The sequence below is a fragment of the Phascolarctos cinereus genome, unplaced genomic scaffold (genome assembly GCF_003287225.1).
Source record: "Phascolarctos cinereus isolate Bilbo 61053 unplaced genomic scaffold, phaCin_HiC Scaffold_4;HRSCAF=312, whole genome shotgun sequence".
In the NCBI taxonomy this organism is placed as follows: domain Eukaryota; kingdom Metazoa; phylum Chordata; class Mammalia; order Diprotodontia; family Phascolarctidae; genus Phascolarctos; species Phascolarctos cinereus.
Window position 1 is genome coordinate 721,474,626 of NW_027555847.1, and position 19,452 is coordinate 721,494,077.

The 19,452-nt window shown below is 47.0% G+C and overlaps 1 protein-coding gene across 3 annotated transcripts in view; it reads right to left on the reverse strand.

The window, feature by feature from the left end:
- Positions 1-19,452, reverse strand: part of RSPH14 (radial spoke head 14 homolog) — a 187,387-nt gene that overhangs the window by 164,277 nt on the left and 3,658 nt on the right. For all 3 annotated transcript variants that reach the window (XM_020996608.2, XM_078154443.1, XM_078154442.1), the window contains exon 3: positions 10,883-10,985. In XM_020996608.2, the coding sequence (XP_020852267.1) occupies positions 10,883-10,985 (103 nt within the window). The remainder of the gene's footprint in view (positions 1-10,882; positions 10,986-19,452) is intronic.

Genomic DNA, 19,452 nt, shown 5'->3' on the forward strand with positions numbered 1-19,452 from the left:
GGGGAGGAGAGGGGAGGGAAGGGAGGGGAGGAGAAGGGAAGGGAAAGGAGGTAAGAGGAGGGGAGGAAAGGGAGAAGGGGAGAGGAGAGAATGGGAAGGAAGGGGAGGAGAGGAGGGGTGGGGAGGGGAGGGAGGGAGAGGACAGGAGGGGAGAGGAGGGAATGGGAAGGGAGGGGAGGAGAGGGGAAGAGGGGAGGGGAGGGGAGGAAGAGAGGGAGGAGAGGGGAGAGGAGAGCAGGGGAGAGGAGAAAATGGGAAGGGAGGGGAGGAGAGGAGAGGTGGGGAGGGAAAGGACAGGAGGAGAGGAGGGGAGAGGATGGGAGGGGAGGGAAAGGGAGGAGAAGGGAGAAGAGAGGAGGGGAGGGGAGGAGAAGGGAGAAGAGAGGAGGGGAGGGGAGAAGAAAGGAGGGAAGAGGAAGGGAGAGGAGAGTAGGGCAGAGATTCATCCTCAACAAAAATCTCCCTCTGACACCCCACTGCGGTAGAAAAGTGGCCCTGGGCTCTTGAAGGCTGTGCCTTGAATGTGTAAGTACCAGACGCCCAGGGTGGGGGAGGGTTACCCAAATGATGTCTGCCTTTCAGGAAGGAGCCTGGCTCAGTTTGGAAAGGCTCATGACTGCTGACCACTAGGTGACGCATTCTTTGGCCATGACAAGCCCAAAAACAAAGAAAGATGCAGCATGTGCCCCCTCCCGTCCACAGGGTCCCATCCCACCCCAGCAGCCGCAGTGACAGACTTGCAGAGAAGAAGGCAGAGAATGCTAAGAAGGACTGTTTGGGACTCATCAATAACATGAATGGCGTCAAGGCTGCAAAGAGGACGAGAACTGAGAAAAGGCCGCTAAGACACTAATAACTTTGGGAGAGCAGCTGCAGTTGAATGACGATGTCAGAAGCCAGGCTGAAGAGAACTAGGAGAGGCAGAGCAGAGGAGGCGGAGGCGGCTCTTGGAGACGGCCACCACAGGGAGGGAAGACGCAGAACCACAGCGAGCAGGAATGGAGGGACCACGTGCGAGCTCTCAGGGCGGGGAAGACATGGGCATGTTTAACACAGTATAACAGGACAGACGCCAGCAGACAAGGAGAGATCAAAGACAAGCGGAAGGCGAGGAGGAGAGAGGGAGTGATCTGCTGGAGAAGACAGGATGGAAGGAGATCACGTGTGTATGTCTGTTTGCCTTGGCAAAGACAAGGGAGGGAGGGAGGGACAGAGGGAGGGAAGGAGGAAGAAAAGGGGAAAGGAGAAGGAACCACATATATATATATATATATATGGAGAAAGAGGAATATATATGTGTGTATATATACATATGCATGTACATAGGTATATGTATGTGTGTTTGCATATTAAACACACAGACTTATCCAGGGAAGTCTTTTCTACTGTAACCTCTGCCCAGGCCACTGTCCTCTCGTCTATCTGAATGATTACGTTTTTCCCCAGAGTCCAGGGGACGGTCTTGATAATCCCTCGGCAACCAGTGTCTGACGGTTATCATTTTCTCCTCCCAATGAGTCTAGCGGTTAATGCTCCCAAAGGGTTGGGAGAGCTGGGACTGAGCCCAGCAATCTGGCATCCTTTTCCCATCGGCGTGCCCCTGAGAGAGCCTTCTGGTCTGCCAGGTGGGCTGCTACTGGGCTGCGGCAGCTTCTGGTTCCTGCTGCTGCGGCTGGGGCCCGGGACTCTGCCTGCCAACGGCCAGAGCCTTGAGAGGAGGAGCTGAGCGCACGCTGAGAGATCCGCAGAGTGGAGATTAGCCCACACAGACGAGACTGAGAGCTGAGAAAACTCCATCAGATGGTAAGCAGGGAAGCGAGCTCTTACGCCCCACACTTCCCCTGGGCATCCTCCTGGACTGCGGGGTGCTCTCAGACACCCCTGGCCTCCCCCTCATCCCTTCCTCCAAGCTGCAGGAACAGAAGCAGCTGAGGGAAAGGGAGGGTCAGAAGCCCCCAGGTGGGAGCCTCAGGCTTTCTCGTGCTCTGTGTGAGGCTGGCTGGACCCGCAGGTAGGCTGAGGGCCTGGGCCCTGGGAAAATGAGGGGTGGGCATGGGGACCCTGGGTTTCCTAGGTCGGGTGTCTGAGCCTGATCCCATATCACCCCTGGGTCCAATTCTACAGCTGGCCATTGTGGGCTTTCAGAGGCCCGGCTCCCCCACAGAAAGATGCCAAATGGGCCCTCAAGAACCGACCAGCCCAGGTGTTTGCAGGCTGAGTGCCCTCTGGTGGCCAGAAGGGAGACTGCCGCTTGCTCCGGAGAGCTGAGGTGTGGCCACCGGCCTACCGGACGAGAGCCCCGCGAGCCGACATCTCGGATCTCGTGCCTGCACAGCTCAAAAGGTCTCACCCGGTCCTTCTCCAACAAGCTGTCTGTGCCTGGCCACGGCCCCTGCTCCAATCAAACTGAGATTTTTTAATCATCTGGAGGAAGAGCGACTGAGTGCCTCATCTGTGCAAGGCACTGTGGGAAGCATCAGGCTCCCACAAGCAACAGACGCCACGCCAGAGAAAATCCCGGCCGGCAGCCATCTCTCCCAAAGTTCTCCTCCTTCTCTCCTGCCCTGCCCTTTCCCCCAGACCCACCACTAGCTCAGGCCCCTGCGCGGTGCTCACCAGATGAGGGGGAAACCAAGGAGCAGCTCTGAAGGAACCGGCGCGCTTGTGTATGCGCAGAAATATATAAAAAGTAAATATCAAGTGATTTCAGGAAAGGCTCGTGTAGAAGGTGGTCCTCTGGCCGGGTTCTCAGGGGTGAAGATGAGAAGGGGGCAGATGGAGAGGAGACAAAAGATTGCTGTGTTTGTGGAACGGCAAGGTGCCAGCCAGGCCAGGCTGAAGAGGACCTGAAGAGGAGAAGCACAAAAGACGAGCCGCGCTGGAAAGGGCTCCCCATGCCCACACGGGAGGGACAGGGAGCCGCGGGGCTCTCCTAAGCCAGGTCAATACCATGATGTGGTCAGTATGTCAATCAACAAACATTTATTTATCGCATACCTTGTGCCAGCCACCGTGCCAAGTAATGGAGATACAAAGACTGGGTAGAGCTGGGTGGCACAGTGGACAGAGTCAGAAAGAACCGGTGCCAAATCTGACCTCTGACACTCTCTATCAAGTCACTTAATGTCTTCCACTCTCAGTTTCTTTGTCTATAAAATGGGGTTAATAATAGCACCTACCTTATAGAAAGAAGGAAGGAGGGAGGGAGGGAGGAAAGAAGGGAGGGAGGAAGAAAGGAAGGGAGGGAGGGGGAGAGAGGAAGGGAGGAAAAAAGAAATAAGGAAGGAAGTGAAGGAAGGAAGAAGGGAGGGAAGAAGGAAGAAGAGAGGAGGGGAGGGAGGGAGGAAATATTAAGCACCTACTATGTGCCAAATACGAAGCTAAGTGCTTTACAAACATTGTCTCGTTTTATCCTTAAGTTCAGGGATCCAGTGAGACAGTATTTGTAAAGTGCTTTGCAAACCTCAAAGAGCTATCTGCCTGCTAACTATTGTCAGCATCATCCTACGAAAGCCAGATGCAAAAGGGTGAAAGCAGCTCTGCTGTAAGCAAGCAGGGGGACCCCCTGGGTAGCTCCAGGGCCATCAGGGCACCAGCACCGCCACCGTGGGGAAGGGGCAGAGGGAGCAGCCTCCGGCAGGCTCAGGGAAGGCACCCTGCAGAGGATGGCCAGGGAGGCGAGTGTGAAAGGAAACAAGGGGTTCTAAAAGACACAACTGAGAAAGGAACAGCCAGGGCAAAGGTGCAGAGAAGGCGAACTGGAATAAGCATTTGTCTATAAGTGTTTATTGTGTGCCAGGCACTGGGCTAGGTACTTTGTAAGCAAGATCTCATCTGGTCCTCCCAACAACCCTGGCCATCATTATCCCCATTTTGTGGCTGAGGTAACTGAGGAAGACAGAGGTAAAGTGACTTCCCCAGGGTCTGGATTTGAACTCGGGTCTTCTAGACTCCAGGCCCAGCGTTGTATGCAGCGCGCCACTAAGCTGCCTTTGGGATGGGAGCTGAAGAGCTGCATGTGAGGAACAAGAAAGCCAGCCTTGTCGGGCCGTGCAGGGCGGGAAGAGAAATAACTAACGAGACAGGACAGCTCTGCTGCAGACAGGATGTGAAAGGCCTTGAAAGCCACCGCAGGCTGTATTTTAACCTAAGGGGATGTTAGCAGCTGAGTGAAGCATGGACTGGAGTGGAGAGAGAAGAGGCTGGAAGACCAGTCAGGAAGCTATGGAGAAGGTTCAGGCCAAGGTGAGGAGGGCCTCAAGTACAGCGGTGGCCTCGCGAATGGAAAGAAGACGATGTGTGAAGAGATGGTGTAGACAGAAAACCAGGCCAGGGGAAGTGACCGGAGGGGGAGGGGAGGCCTTGAGGGAGGCGCTGAGAACACCATCGAGATCGAGGCTGACGGGGCAGTGCGGCGGCGTCCTCAGCCCAAACAGCCACGTCTAGGAGAGGGACGGGTGTGGGGAGATAGCGAAGGAGCTCAGTCTGTGACCAGCTGAGTTTGAGACGGCTCCGCTTTGCAAAGTCCAGTGGTCACACCTGCATTTCATGACTATCGCTTGGGCAGCCACAAGGAGGGTGGATTAGAGGAGAGATATCTGGCAAACGACTGGCCGGGGGTGGGGCGAGGCTGGGCAAGGAGTCAAGGATGGCGCCAGGACCGCACCCCTGGTGACTGCAAGAACGGATGGTCGTACTCTCCCCAGAGAGAGGGAAATCCAGAAGAGAACGACTTCGGCAGGAAAGATGATGGGCGTTGGTGGGAATTAAGGAGTGGCTACACGAGCTACGACACAGGAATGTGATGGAATGCTATCGTCCCGTAAGAACAGACACAGGGATGGTTTCAGACAAACCGAGGAAGACTTGTGTGACCTGATGAAGAGCGACAGGAGCAGAACCAGGAGAACAATTAACATCAGTGTGGGAATTCGCTTTGCTTCGCCAGGCATATTTGGTCTAAAAACAAAAAGGGGTTTGTTTTTCTTTTTTTTTTTTCTAATGGGGGGAGGAGGCAGAGAGAGAAAACAAATGTTTGGTTTTTTTAATTCTTCATGTGAAAAAAAAAGGACTTTATGAACCTTTAAAAAAAATGTCCCAGTGGCAGGTAAGATTTTAGTTGGGACTCAAAGGAAGCCAGGAAAACCCACAGAGAAGGGAGAACATTCCAGGTCCGAGGGATGCCAGGAAAACACGCCCAAAGCTGAGAGATGGAGGGTGTTGTTTGTGGGGCAGCCAGGAGGCCCACGAGGCTACATCAGTGCATGTGCTGGGAGTAAGGGATCAAAAGGCTGAAAAGGTGAGAGGGGGCTGGACTAGGAAAAGCTTTGAAGGCCACACAGAGCCTTTTGCATTTGGTTCTGGTGGCGAGAGAGAGCCACTGGACCCTACTGAGTAGGGGTGGCACGATCAGGTCCGAGCTTTAGGAAAATCATTTGGATGGCTGAATGGAGGACGGAGTGACGTAGGGGAAGCCCCGAGGCAGGCAGACCCAGTAGCAGGCCATGGCAATAGTGCAGGCATGAGGTGATGAGGGCCAGCACCGGAGCGCTTAACAGAAATGATTATTAATAACCAATACCATGGGGAGGTTCCGAGGCCTCCACTTTTTCTAAATTCCTCATTTTAAAAGTTCAGTTTTCTTGAAGGCCATTACTGGAAATAAGGTTGCAATAAGTCTCCGATCTCGGTCAGACTCCGCCCAACCTTGTCAGGAATTTAAGCTAAGGTGGGGGAAGCCCACGTGTTCTGCTCCAGCTGCCCTGCGGATGGATCCTTTTGTCTAGACAGCCCAAGGCTGGGAGTGGTCCAGTACAGCAGAGAATGGTCCAAGGGGATATGACGATGGAATGACATCAGCTCCTCATTGGAAGGGTGTATCAACTGAGCCCCGCCTCCATGATTGTCTTTGATCTCAGAGAGATGACGGAATGATGATCCTTTGGTTCATAACCTGCTAGATTTATTAACAAAATGATGAAATTACCCAGGAACTACAGCTCTCGAACCTTTTCAAACATTACACGAGGGCAGTGTCAGAGGAGAGAGATGTTGGCAAAAGTGAAATCTCAACAGGACTTGGCAACAGCTTGTATATGGGGGAGGGGGGGAGTCCAAGATGACACCTAGATTGGGAGCCTGGGGGACTGGGGGGATGGTGGTGCCCTAGACAGTAAGGTAGGAGAGTTCTGGGGTAAAGAGAGTAAGTTCTGTTTTGGACATATTGAATTTAAAATGTCCATTGGACATCCAGTTTGAGATGTCTGAAAGGCAATTATCGATTCCAGATTGGGGGACAGCAGAGACGTTGGAGCAAGATAGGTAAATCTGAGAACCATCAGCATAGATTTGGTCATTAAGTCCCTGGGAGCTGATGAGATCACCCAGTGAAGCAGTACAGAGAGAGGACAGAAGAGGCGTCTGGAGGATGAGACAGAGGAGAGGTCAGTGAGGGAGGAGGAGAACCCGGAGAGATGGTGTCCTGAACGCCTACGGCAACTCAAGGAGAAGAGAGGAATAGACAGTGGCCAAGGCTGCAGAAAGGCTGAGGAGGAGGAGGACTGAGAAAAGGCCACTGGGTTTGGCAATCACTGGTCATTTTTGAGAGAGCAGTTTCAGTGGGATGATGAGGTCAGAAGCCAGATCATAAGGGATTAAGAAAAGATTGAGAAGGGGGCAGCTAGGTGGCACAGTGAATCAAGCACCTGCCCTGGGGTCCTGAGGACCAGAGTTCAAATCCGGCCTCAGATGCATAACACTCACTAGCTGTGTGACTCTGGGCAAGTCACTTAACCCCAATTGCCTCACCAAAAAAAAAAAAAAAGGGAGGGGTTGAGAAGACAGAAAGTGGAGGCCCCTGGTGTAAACAGCCTTTTTGAGGGCAAGAGATACAGGACCACAATTACTGGGAACAAAAGGGTTTTTTGAAGACGGTGGAGACATGGGCATATTTGCAGACAGTTGGAAATGAGCCAAGAGTCTGGGAGGGAATGAAAAGAATGAGAGTAAGGATGACAGAGAGAGGGGGCAATCTGTTAGAGGAGACAGATGGAGTGGGACTGTGTGAACAGGTAGAGGGGTTGACCTTGGTAGGGAGTAAGGCCACTTCATCATGTGAGACAGGGGTGATGGAGGAGAAGGTGGCAGAGAGTATCTAAATGATAGGAATGAAGAAGAGGGGAGAAGAGGGAGCTCATGACAAATGGCTTCAATTTTGTCTCTAAGACATGAGGTTCTCAGGAGTCTCAGCTGAGAGAGTGGAAGGAGAGGGAGCCACGGAGGTATGAGGGGGGATGAAAAACTCTGGAAGAGCCTTGGTAGAGAGGGGGCTAGGGAGGTAGAGCAGCAGTGAGGGCCCATTGGAGGTTCCTACTCGCCTGTTGCACAGGCGTATCCAAAAGACAGACTTTTTAATTCGTGGCCAAACTCTAATTCACGACCACTATCCTTGTACTCGCACAGGTTAGCTAACTCCTTCATCTCCCTCATCCCATATTTCCACTCTGTTGCCAAATCTCCTTCTTTCTCCCTCCACAACCTCTCCTAATGTCCCCTCATCTCTACTCCCATGGCCACCTCCCGAGGGCATCCCCTCGTCACCCCTCTCCTGGCCTTCCAGTGGATCTCCTAGCCCCAGGTCTCCCCAGTCCATTGCATTCTCCACTCTGCCACCCCTATGGACACAAACATTCACAGCGGCTCCTTCCGTGGTGACAAACAATTGAAAACCCAGGGGATGCCCATCAATTGAGGAGCAGCTGAACAAGCCGGGGCATGTGAATGTGATGGATGCTACTGTGCTGTAAGAAATAATGAAGGGGTTGGTTTCAGAAAAGCCTGGGAAGATTTGTGTGAAGTGATGCAAAGTAAAATGAGCAGAATCAGGAGAACCATGTAGACAGTAACAGTAGTACTGTGAAGATAATCAACTCTGAAAGACTTAACAGCTCTGATCAACATAATGGTCACTACAAATCCAGAGGACTCAGGATGAAACATGTGACCCACCTCCAGCTGATGGACTCAGAGTGCAGATCAAAACACAGTTTCCTTTTCTTTCTTTTTTTTTCTTTTTTTGGATATGGCTAACGTAGGAGTCTGTTTTACATGACTACATGCATTTGCAGAGTTTTGTCTTTCCTGCCTTCTCAGTGAGTGGGGGACAGGGGAGGGGAAGGAGAGAATTCAGAACTGGAAACAAAATAAAATTGAATTTTTTTTTTAAAAAAAGGGGGGGTATATAGAGGCATCCCTTGAGACTTGGTTGACTCAGGGAACTAAGAGCTCAGACCATACTCAAGCATTCATTGCCATGAGGACCTGGAGGTGGAGGGAGGAGAGGGGAGAGGAGGTCCAACTGGAGAAGCAGGATGGGTAATGCAGGCGAGAGAGCTTTGTTCAGATGAATTGACTCAAGCTATCTTCAGTGCCCATCCTTGTTGAACATCCTTGCTCTGCTTTGCCTAAGCTCATCTCTTTTTGCAACTGTTGTACACACTGAGTGTCTCAGCCTATTCTGTTTTGTTTCTAGTGAGGCAATTGGGGTTAAGTGACTTGCCCGGGGTCACACAACTAGTGAGTGTTATGTGTCTAGAGGCCATATTTGAACTCAGGTCTTCCTGACTCCAAGGCCAGAGCTTTATCCACTGTGCCATCTAGCTGCCCCATCTAAGTCTATTCTGACAGGGAGCCAAAACTACTGGGCCACTACCTTAGTCAGGCCCAGGCCAGGACAGGCTGCCTCGATGGAGGCCTCCAAGCAAAGGCCAGACCACCTCTTGTTGGCCACAGCACAGTGGGGATCGCTTTCACATACCGGTTGGGGGGGATGGTATCAGAGGCCCCTTCCAACACTCAAATTCTGTGATGTTACTTGAGCTTTACAAGGCTTTGTGAAGTAAGTATTATAGAGATTATTGTCCCTCATTTTCAGAGGAGAAAACCGAGTCTCAGAAAAATTAAGTGACTTCACTGTGATCCCACAGACAGTAAGCATCAGACAGACAACTCAGAACTAGGTGTCGCCTGCCTTCTGCTCCAGTGTTCTCTCCCCTCCATCACGCTGCCACTGTGCCAGGCCTTGGGCACCCTGCGGGGGTTGGAGTGGGGTCAGGGAGCCGCCAGCTGGTCAGTATCCATGATGAGGCTTAGCTCACGGGTTTCTGTCAATCAGAATAATCTGAGACCCCACATCTACTTGAGAACAGGTAGCAGAATAGGGGAAATGGTGACCGACTCTAAGGTGGTCTTTGGCAGTGTCTTATACACACACACACACACACACACACACACACACACACTCTTACATAACTGCCCCTCATCACCAAGACAAATGTGAGAATTCTCTAAGTTACCTAGGAGACTGCTCAGAGGTCTGTACAAGGCTCTTTGACATAGGCTTTGCAGGAGAACGATTGCCAATGCCATAGATAAGTAAACAGGTTTTGTTCTGTCCCTGTTCTCACCATGCTCTTCCTGACTTTAATCATAAGCCTTGGGAGCCTTCATCTTTTCAGTTCAAGAATTCCGTTCAGTTCACATCAAGTAAAAACCATTTACTCAGTACCCTGAAGCAGACAATGTATGAAGCCAGGCACTGAAGGGTCTGTCCTCCAGAGGCAGACCTGGGGTAACAAAAATGGGTCCCTGCACTCAAGGAAGATACCAGCTAATACTGGAGGATGAGGAATGTACATTTAAAAAAAACAACAAGATCACAATCAAGCAACATGCAATGAAACAGGATGAGGAAAATGGAGAGAAGAAAAAGGAAAGGAGCATAGAGAAAGAACGCAGGCCAAACAGGTCCCACCCCTATGTTTCTGTCGACCTTGGACAAATGACCTCACCTGTCTACTCTCTAGCTCAATTGCTTATCTGTGAACTGATGGCTAGGCCGAGATCAGAGGCATCAACACTCCCAACTGCAGCCCAAAGCGGCGCAAAATGCAATTAGGAAATACTTAACAAAAGAAATAAAAATCCAATGCAGTGTCAGTGAGGGGACATTTTCAAACTGCAGCCCCCGGGGATCCTTCTGCAAAGATCAGTGGGTCTCATTTCTATCTGAGCTGAGCACCACTGACCTAGAAGGCCATTTTACAGAATGTAAGGCTAGGAAGAAGTCTGGGACACGATCTCTGTAACCTATATTTCTAAGTGTATGGATCCTATGATTTCTCATCTTCAAGACATTTCAACCATCTCTCTTAGAATATCTATGTTCAATATAATATAATAATTATAATATTTAATAATATAATTATATAATATATAAATAAGAATATTTAATAATATAATTTATTGGATTTCACAATAATAAAAAGCAATAACATTCCATGTACCATGCTTTAAAGCCAACATTCACATTCCCAGGACCCTGTGAGGTAGGTGGTTGGACAAGCAAGGTGGGACCCTTTTAATTTTCAGGGAAGAACTTGCGGCTTAGAAAAGCCAGTCACTCGCCCCGAGTCCCATCCACAGTCAGGAGGGTCCACGCTAAGATGGGAACCCAGTGGTGTCAGCGCCAACGGCAGAATGTCCTTTCCATGCCGTGTGCCGTGTGCCGTGTGCCGAGGACAGAGCCCTCCTCAAGACAGAAGACACTACAGGAAGCATCACGGCAGGCAGGGCTGGAAGGGGCCTTGCCAACGAGCTAATCCCGGTCCTTCATCTTACGATGGGGAGCCTGAAGCAGAGAGCTTAAGGGACCTGCCATGACAGCAGGAAGAAACAAGACAAGAGCCAAGAGCCAAACCTGCTCTTCTGACCCCAAATCCCGCATTCTTACCGCCATTCTTTGATTTCCTTTAGAAATACAAACTGTGCCTGACATTCGGTAACCAACAGTCATTACTAAAAGAGGCCTGAAGATCATACCCACCTGCCCACACTGTGATTAGCCATGGTGTTAAAAACTTCGATTGTTTTTTGCCGCACGGTGCTGTCCGGGTCTTTCAGTAGACATTTCAAAGTGTCCAGAAACCCTAGAAATCAGAAACCTCTTTGAGCATTCATGAGATTCAGAGTTCACATTAAAAGCTGGTAAAAGAATGAATGAATAGAAAGCAAGCAGACCTTCTGAGGGCTGTCGTGCATATGGTCGGTGCAAGGTGGATGATTCCTAAAGCCACCTCCACAAAAACCCAACTGTGCACATATGCAGTGAATGCTGCCCCATGCCATGAGGGCGAGTGAACCCGGCCTCTCCGGGGCTATGCCACTGGTGCACCCAGCTTTGGCAGCTTCTACCAAGCTGAAAATCCTCCCTGCCATTGAGATCCACTGTTCAAGAACAGGCCCAGCTAAGGAGAGAGCTTCACCCGCCGCCAGAGGCTGGCCCCCATATGATGAATTCTCTGACCACCGTGATGTAGGAAGGAAGGGAAAAGAAAGAATGCTCCTGCATCTGTTTCTTCATGGACTTGGCAGGCTGACAGAAATGGTTGCCAGTCAACAAGGAGAGTCACGCAGTTCTGTTTGGTTTTGCTGTAGACTGGCTGTCTTGTAGGAACTGATGCAAAGTGAAGTGAGCAGAACCAGGAGAACATTGTACACAGTAACAGCAAGGGTGTAATGATGATCCCTGGGAAAGACTTAGCCACTCTGATCAATGCAATGATCTCAGGCAATTCCAAAGGATTCGTGATGAAAAATGTTATCTACCTCCAGGGAGAGAACTGGTGAACTCTGAGTGCAAACTGAAGTATAATTTTCTCACTTTATTTTGCTTGCTTACTGAAGGGAATTTGGAACTCAAATTTTTTTTAAATGAATGTTAGAAATAAATAATAAAAAATGTTTTAATATCCTGGATCTCTCTGGCTTGCCCCAGGCTAGCAGCTTGGGGGCTCTTCCTGGGCATCGGCCAGCTCACTCCTCCTAAGGTGGTCTGGTGGCTCTCTTACCATATTGGTGTCAGACCCAGTGCAGACCCTCTGTTGGCTTTATTCCACTACAGCTCCAAAGTTCCTGAGCTCAAGCAATCCACCAGCCTGTGCCTCCCTGTGAACTCAGCAAACCGTGCAATTCTTAGACCATCTCTACATATTCATTTAATTGTCTGCATACGAGACCCCAGTCCAACAACTGGGCTGGCAGACTCAGTCACAGCACTACTGACATTCTCACTATAAATGCAACCTGAAACTCATAGGGGACTGAAGCTAAATGAAAGGATGGTTCTCCCAAATAAAACAATACACAGAATTCAATTTGTTGGACTCCCAACGCCAACAGGAAATATCCTTTCACTGAAAATGTGGTCACCTCACGGGCCGGCGCATAAGCAAAAGGACTTCCATGAAAATACCTGCAGCTAATGTTGCAGAGGAGGATGAAGAGAAATTATAAGAAGACTTTGATATGGCTCTCCAAATGAAATTAAGGTAAAATGAGGCACAAACTTCCAAGCACATTCAATTTACTGGCAAGGCTAGCAATTACCAATAAAAGGGGTCTCAACTCCTCGGTCAGTTAAAAGACCACAAGGTAGGGCTTACTAGCCTTCAATAGTCTGGGGAAGCACAAGAGAGCAAAGAACAGGATGCATCAAACAATATGACTGGGTGGAAGTCAAGAATGCAGGATTAGCAACAGCCCCTCTTCCATTATGTTGCCGGGGAAAGCTCGATGGTGGTGTCCACCTGCATGGATAGTAGTCCAGACTTTCTTGAAAGACAGACAGTGTTGCAGAAATAACAGACTTCCTGACACCCACCCACATCTTGAAAGACTCGTAAGTGAGATAACAGATCTCCCTTAATTGTACACGGGCAGTAAGATGTGTAGAGACAATATAATTCTCAGAGACAAAGAAACATGGCTTAGGCAATTTTATAACATGTTGGAGGTGACACAGAACAGATTCAATTACGAAATGGAATTGGAATCAATTTGGTTTTCTCAAAACCCACATTTGCTTCAATTTTCATGACTTCAGCACAAAGGTGAAGAGAGGAGAGGCACTGAAAAACACTGTGGAAACTATACATCCAGAACAAAAAACAAAGAGGCCAGAGGCTTGTGGCCTAGACAGAAGCCTCACCCCTGTACATAGCATGAACGATTTGGGTTGTTGTCTTTCTTTAAAAAGTTTTATCGTAGCCTTTTGTTTTTGTAACAAATGTTTCCCCTTAAAGCACCTTTCTCTCAAAGAAGCCACCCCTGAATATTTCCTTCAAGACACAAAAAATAAAACTGACTTATCTTTTAAGTAAAAAATTTTATATTTAACTTTTTCTAAATACATATAACAATTAACTTTCTTTTTTTTAATTTTGAGTTCCAAATTCTCTCTCTCCCAACCCCACCCCCCCCAAGAAGGCAAGCAATTTGATGTCATACATGCGCAGTCATGCAAAACATATTTCCATATTAACCATGTTTCCAAAAAACACAGAGAAAACAAAAAAGAAAAAGTGAGTTTAAAAAGTATGCTTCAATTTGCATTCAGACTTTATCAGTTCTTTCTCTGAAGATGGATAGCATTTTTCATCATAAGTCTTTCAGAATTGTCTTAGATCACTGCATTGCTGAGAATAGTGAAATCAATCACAGTTGATCATCATATAATATTGCTATTACTGTGTACCATGTTCTCCTGGTTCTGCTCATTTCACTTTGCATCAGTGTGTGTGAGGCTTTCCAGGTTTTTGTGAAAGCATCCTGCTTGTCATTTCTTATAGGACAATAGTATTTTATCAAAATCATGTATCACAACTTGTTTGGCCACTCCTCAATTGATGGGCATCCCCTCAATTTGCAATTCTTTGCCACGACGAAAAGAACTGCTATAAATATTTTTGTACCTATGAGTCCTTCTTCTATTTTTAACTTTTTGGGAGCCAGGCCTACTACTAGTATTACTAGGTCAAAGTACGCACAGTTTTGTAGTCCTTTGGGCATAGCTTCAAATTTCTTTCCAGAATAGTTGGATCAGTTCACAACTCCACCAACAATGCGTTAACATCTCAATTTTTCCACTTCCCTTCCAATATTTGTCATTTTCCTTTTCTGTCATATTAGCAAATCTGATAGGTGTGAGGTGGTACTTCAGAGTTGTTTTAATTTGCATCTCTCTAATCAATAATGGTTTAGAGCATTTTTTCATACTACTGTAGATAGCTTTGATTTCTTCTTCTAAAAACTGTATGTCATGTTCTTTGACCATTTATCAAAAGGAGAATGACTTGTTTTCTTATAAATTTCATTCAGTTCTCTATATATCTGAGAAACAATGCCTGTATCAGAGACACTCGCTATAAAATTTTTTTCCAGTTTTCTGCTTTCCTTCTAATCTTGGCTGTATTGGTTTTGTTTGTGCAAAACATTTTTAATTTAATGTAATTAAAATTATCTCTTTTACATCCCAAAATGCCATCTCTTACTTGGTCATAAATTCTTCCCTTATCCACAGATCTGACAGTTAAATATTCCATGCTCACCTAATTTGCTTATGATTTCACCCTTTATGTCTACAGCACGCACTTATTTTGACCTTACCTCAGGACATGGTATGAGATGCTGGACTATCTCTAGTCTCTGCCAGACTGCTTTCCAGTTTTCCCAGCAATTTTTGTCAAATAGTGAGTTCTTGTCTCAAAAGGTTGGATCTTTGCGTTTATCAAACACTAGCTTCCTATGGTCATTTACTACTGTGTATTACGTACTTAATCTGTTCTACTGATCCACCACTCTATTTCTTAGCCAACACCAGATTGTGCTGATGATTACTGCTTTGTAATCAAAGTTTGACAGTTTGAGAGCTGCTATGGCTAAGCAACTTCCTTCACATTTTTTTTTCATTTATTCTCTTGATATTCATAAACTTTTGTTCTTCCAGATGAATTTAGTTATTTTTCTAGCTCAATAAAATAATTTTTGGTAATTTGATTGGTATGACACTGAATAAGTAAATTAATTTGGGCAGAACTGTCATTTCATGAGCAATTAATATTTCTCCAATTGTTTAGATCTGACTTTATTTGTGTGAAAAGTGTTTTGTAACTGTGTTCATATAGTTCCTGGGTTTGTCTTGGCAAGTAGACTCCCAAGTATTTTATATTGTCTGTGGTTATTTTAAATGGAATTGTTCTTTCTATCTTTTCCTGCTGGACTTGTTGGTAGCATACAACAATGCTGGTGATTTATGTGGGTTTATTTTATATCTTGCAATTTTGCTGAAAGTTGTTAATTATTTCAACTAGTTTTTCAGCAGATTCTCTAGGAGTCTCTAAGTATATCATCATACCATCTGCAAAGAGTGACAATTTTGTTTCCTCATTATGTATTCTAATTCTCTCAATTTCTTTTTCTCCTCTTAATGATATAGCTAACATTCCTAGTACAATATGGAATAGTAGTGGTATGATGGGCATCCTTACTTCATCCCTGATCTTGTTGGGAAGGCTTCTAGCTTATCCCCATTACAGATAAAATTGACTGTAACTTAAGAAATCTGACATAACTAGTTACCAATTTAAGAGTCATCTATGAATGAATTGTTTGCATACAGTGAAATCATAAATTTTTAGAGGAAAAAAAAATCAACACCAAATTAGATGAACAAAAATGAGAAGATAACTGAATAAATTCAAAACAGTTACAACTCGATCTATTTAAATAAGTTACCATTACTAAAAAAAAAAAATAGGATAAAGGTGATATCAATATAGGCTACTACCATTTCCTCTAATAGTTTATATGATGTAAAGCAAATGCCTTTAATAAGGAAGATTTAAAAAAAAACTAGAACTTCCCATAGCTAGCAAAAATGTGCTCTCCTTACAACCAAGGACCACTCCAGTTTGGAATATTAATGCACATGCCAAACCTTGAAGGGGAGGATGGTGGGAGTTTATGAGAAGTATCAGCTCATAAAATCATGAGAACCAATAGAGAGAAAGTGTAGCATGAGGGCCAGGGAAGCGAGACTATCCCAAGAGCATTTAAAAATGAAGCTGAAAAAGAACAAATAGAAGAAGGGGGGGGGCAGGTAAGGAATCAAGATGTCCACATTGAACTTTTTTCTTCCCCAGTGACAGAAGAGTCACTACACTTGAACGCTAACATCAGAGTCTGCAGAGAGCTACACAAGGCCATGGAAATGGTAGTAAAGAAATCACAGCTAGGAAAAGCTGGACTGTTGATATCTCCCACCAGAAAGGAGGTCCAGGATGAAAGGGACATAATTTTGAGTTGGGGGTTAGTCCTAAAGATAATCTGATAGCAGGGAAAATCCTGAATGATTAAAAAAAAATTCCGGTAGTATTAGTACCAAAAAAGGAAACGAAGGCGACATTACTGATCTACAAGCCTCCTTTCTCAGCTCAACAAAGCCCTTCTGCAAAGGAGCTATGCACTGTTTGGGGAGCATCCTCGTGGAGACGCAGGAACGGAACTGGCAAGGCTTTCACCGACAATGCTGGGCGTCCCAAAAGTCTTGGTGCTGTTTTTGCTTGAACAGCTTAAGACGGCACTGAAACTTTTGGGATGCCCTGTATTTACATCACAGTCACAATGACCGATTGCAAGATCCCGGGAATTCAGGAACCCTGAAGATATTGATTCAGGAGAACCTAACACAGCATGCCAGCTCTCCAACAAAGGGCCTCCATGCACGTCGCCATCATAAGATCCCAGCTCCACAGCTAGAAGGACCCCCAGAAGCCAGCCAGCCCAGCCACCTTCCTTTTACAGATGAGGACGCTGAGCAGACACAGGTGAGTCACACAGCTGGTAAGCGTGACAGTTTTGAACCCAAGTCTTCCTGGGTCTGAATCTTGTATTCTATCCACTGTGCCACATCTCCTCCTACAAGATTCCCTGCCAGAGGCAACAACACTCTCATTATCAGTAGCAAGCAAGACATAAAATACTGGGGCGAGTGCTAGGCAGGGTGGGGGCCCCTGCCCTGGCGATCACGCAAGCAGTCCTGAAGGAAGATTCCCCAGAAGTTTGCTGGTGGCATTGTACTCAATGCATCAGACTCTGGGACCCTGCTGAGCCTCCCAAGCTTGGCTCACAATCATTTAACCTAACAATCCACACGGGAAAAACTAAGTGGATGAAGAATGCCTAGTGAACACTTGGATGGACAGCCCCCTGAGCTAGTCCATCAGTACAGATACTACACGTGGCCAATCAACTGGCAACAGAATCGAAGAGGAGAAAGAGAAAGCTGGAACGTACTCAGGGAACTGCACGGCCCTTTCAGTGACTCCGGGCTTCTCCCTAAAATAAAAACCTGTAACACCGATATTCTTCCATCAACACACGTGGCTCCAAATCAGAGGACACCACCATCTCCAAAGACCCCAAGTGCCTTTTATTTGGGGCCCCAAATCATGACCCAATGGTCATTTACATTTTGTAGTTTGTCTTTTGAAAACCGTCCCTATGTTTTACATGGTCATGCATCCCTTCATGGTCTCTTTTACGGAATTTCTCATGCACAATTTATTTGGGGTCACAGGTGGCAACCTGCCTACTCCCACCCTACAGTGTGCTGTTGCTGTCTGGGCAACTTGCAGTTTGGGGTTTTTGGAAATGGCGATATTCTGCGATTTGCAGCCACATGTGATGATGGAACAGTATTGGTGTTAGAGGTTGTTATTTTAGGGAGAAGACTAGAGTCACAGAAAGGGCTACCCGGTTGCCAAAGGACATTCCAGCTTTCTCTTTCTGCTTTTCAGTTCTGTTGCCAGTGGTGACTCAAAATGGGTACCCACTGATTAGGAGAATGGCTTTACAAACAAACTGTGATATAGAAATATAAAGGAATGGAGCAAGTAAGACACATGGCCTAGGAGGAATTCAGAAAAACATGGGAAAATCTGTGTGAACTGATGACTAAAATAAGTAGATCCAAAGGAATCGTAGACATAACTGCCATGACACACATGTCTTCATTTACTGAAAGGAAGTTCAATTCTGAGGAAGCGTAAAACCAACGATGGTTACAGAGAGCCGAAAACAAAGCATGGCTCCCTCCCCACAGCAGAAGAATGGGAGGCTGCTTGGGCAGAATGTGGCATACATTGTCTGACTGGGGATAACACCAGCTGTGCCAAGGGAGGGCTCCTTCTGGAGCGGGGATGGGCTGAGAGGTCTTTTGCCTGAAATGACTATGATTTAAAGACAAAAGGCAGCAATAAAACTTTTTTTTAAAGAGAGGTTTGCCCAGAATGAGGCAAGGGCTGACGCCGGAGTAAAATCGAGGGGCTGCCCAGAGGCTGCTGAGGGGCTGCAGCACCCCGAGTGAGGCCCTGGGGAAAAACAGTGGTACTCAGGCTGAGGCACCCCCACATCCAGGAGGTCTCCACTGAAATGCAGAAGTTGTAGATGACTATGGAAGGAGGAATGTAGCTAGAGAGACACATTACTTCAATGTTTCAGGTCTGATACTTCCCCCACCAACACAGACTGTGCCTCACCCACCCACTAAGGCCTCAGTGGACAGTCTATGAAAAATCCATCACCCCAAAAGCCAAGCTGATTGTCCAGCTCAGATCCCCACTTTACAGGTAAAAAAAAAAACTGGCTGGGAAAGGTTAAGTTACTACTCAAGGGTCCTAGAGTTAGTAAGTGTTTGAGGAAAGTTTCAAACCCAAGCCTTCCTGACTCCAAGTCCTATGTTCTATCCACTAAGCCATCTCGCCACCTGGTGGTCTACTGCCCATAGTTATCTCCATACAGTAACAAGGTTATCACCAAAGGGTTTTAGTGGAAGACACAGGCACGTGAAATATTTAGAGACAAAACATATTTATCATGGACAGATAGGGGAGGGAGCGTAGAATTGCCCAAGGCTTTGTCAGCCAACTCCGACAGGCATTCAAGAAAAGATAAAAACCATGGAGATGCTAAGTTCCACATTCTGCCCCAGCTACAGGTGGGGAGAACAAAAACCACTCAAAGGTAGCCATCCTCAAGTTCATGCAAGCCAGACTTGGGGGAGAAATGTGGACTCTATCTAAACCAAGATGGCGGGCATTGTGAGAAAATGAATGTCTGGCAGCTAGGCACTCCACAGTGAAGAAACTGACTTAGAGACATCCTCAGGGACACAGACCTGACCTGCAGGACCATAAAGGCGGAGTAAGAAAGGTCCTATAGCCGCAGCAGTATCAGGTGCTCTGCCCCAAGCTGTCCTCCTTTGAGAGGTTGGGGCCTCAGGCATTGATCCAAAGAAGAGAAGTCTTATCTTCTAGGATTCTGGCATGGCAGGGACCCTGACCTGTACCTGAGGGCAGCATATGGCAGGCAACTGTTTAATTACAAAAATTGTTTCATAAACTAAAATCAGCACTTCATAAATACACTGATGATCAGTAGGGCCTTAATCACCTCTGACCTGGATGCTGCATTAGTCTTCTAATCGTCGCCTCAAATCTCTCCCCATTTTAGGCTCTCCTCCATTCAGCTGCCAAACTGACTGACCTAAAGGATATG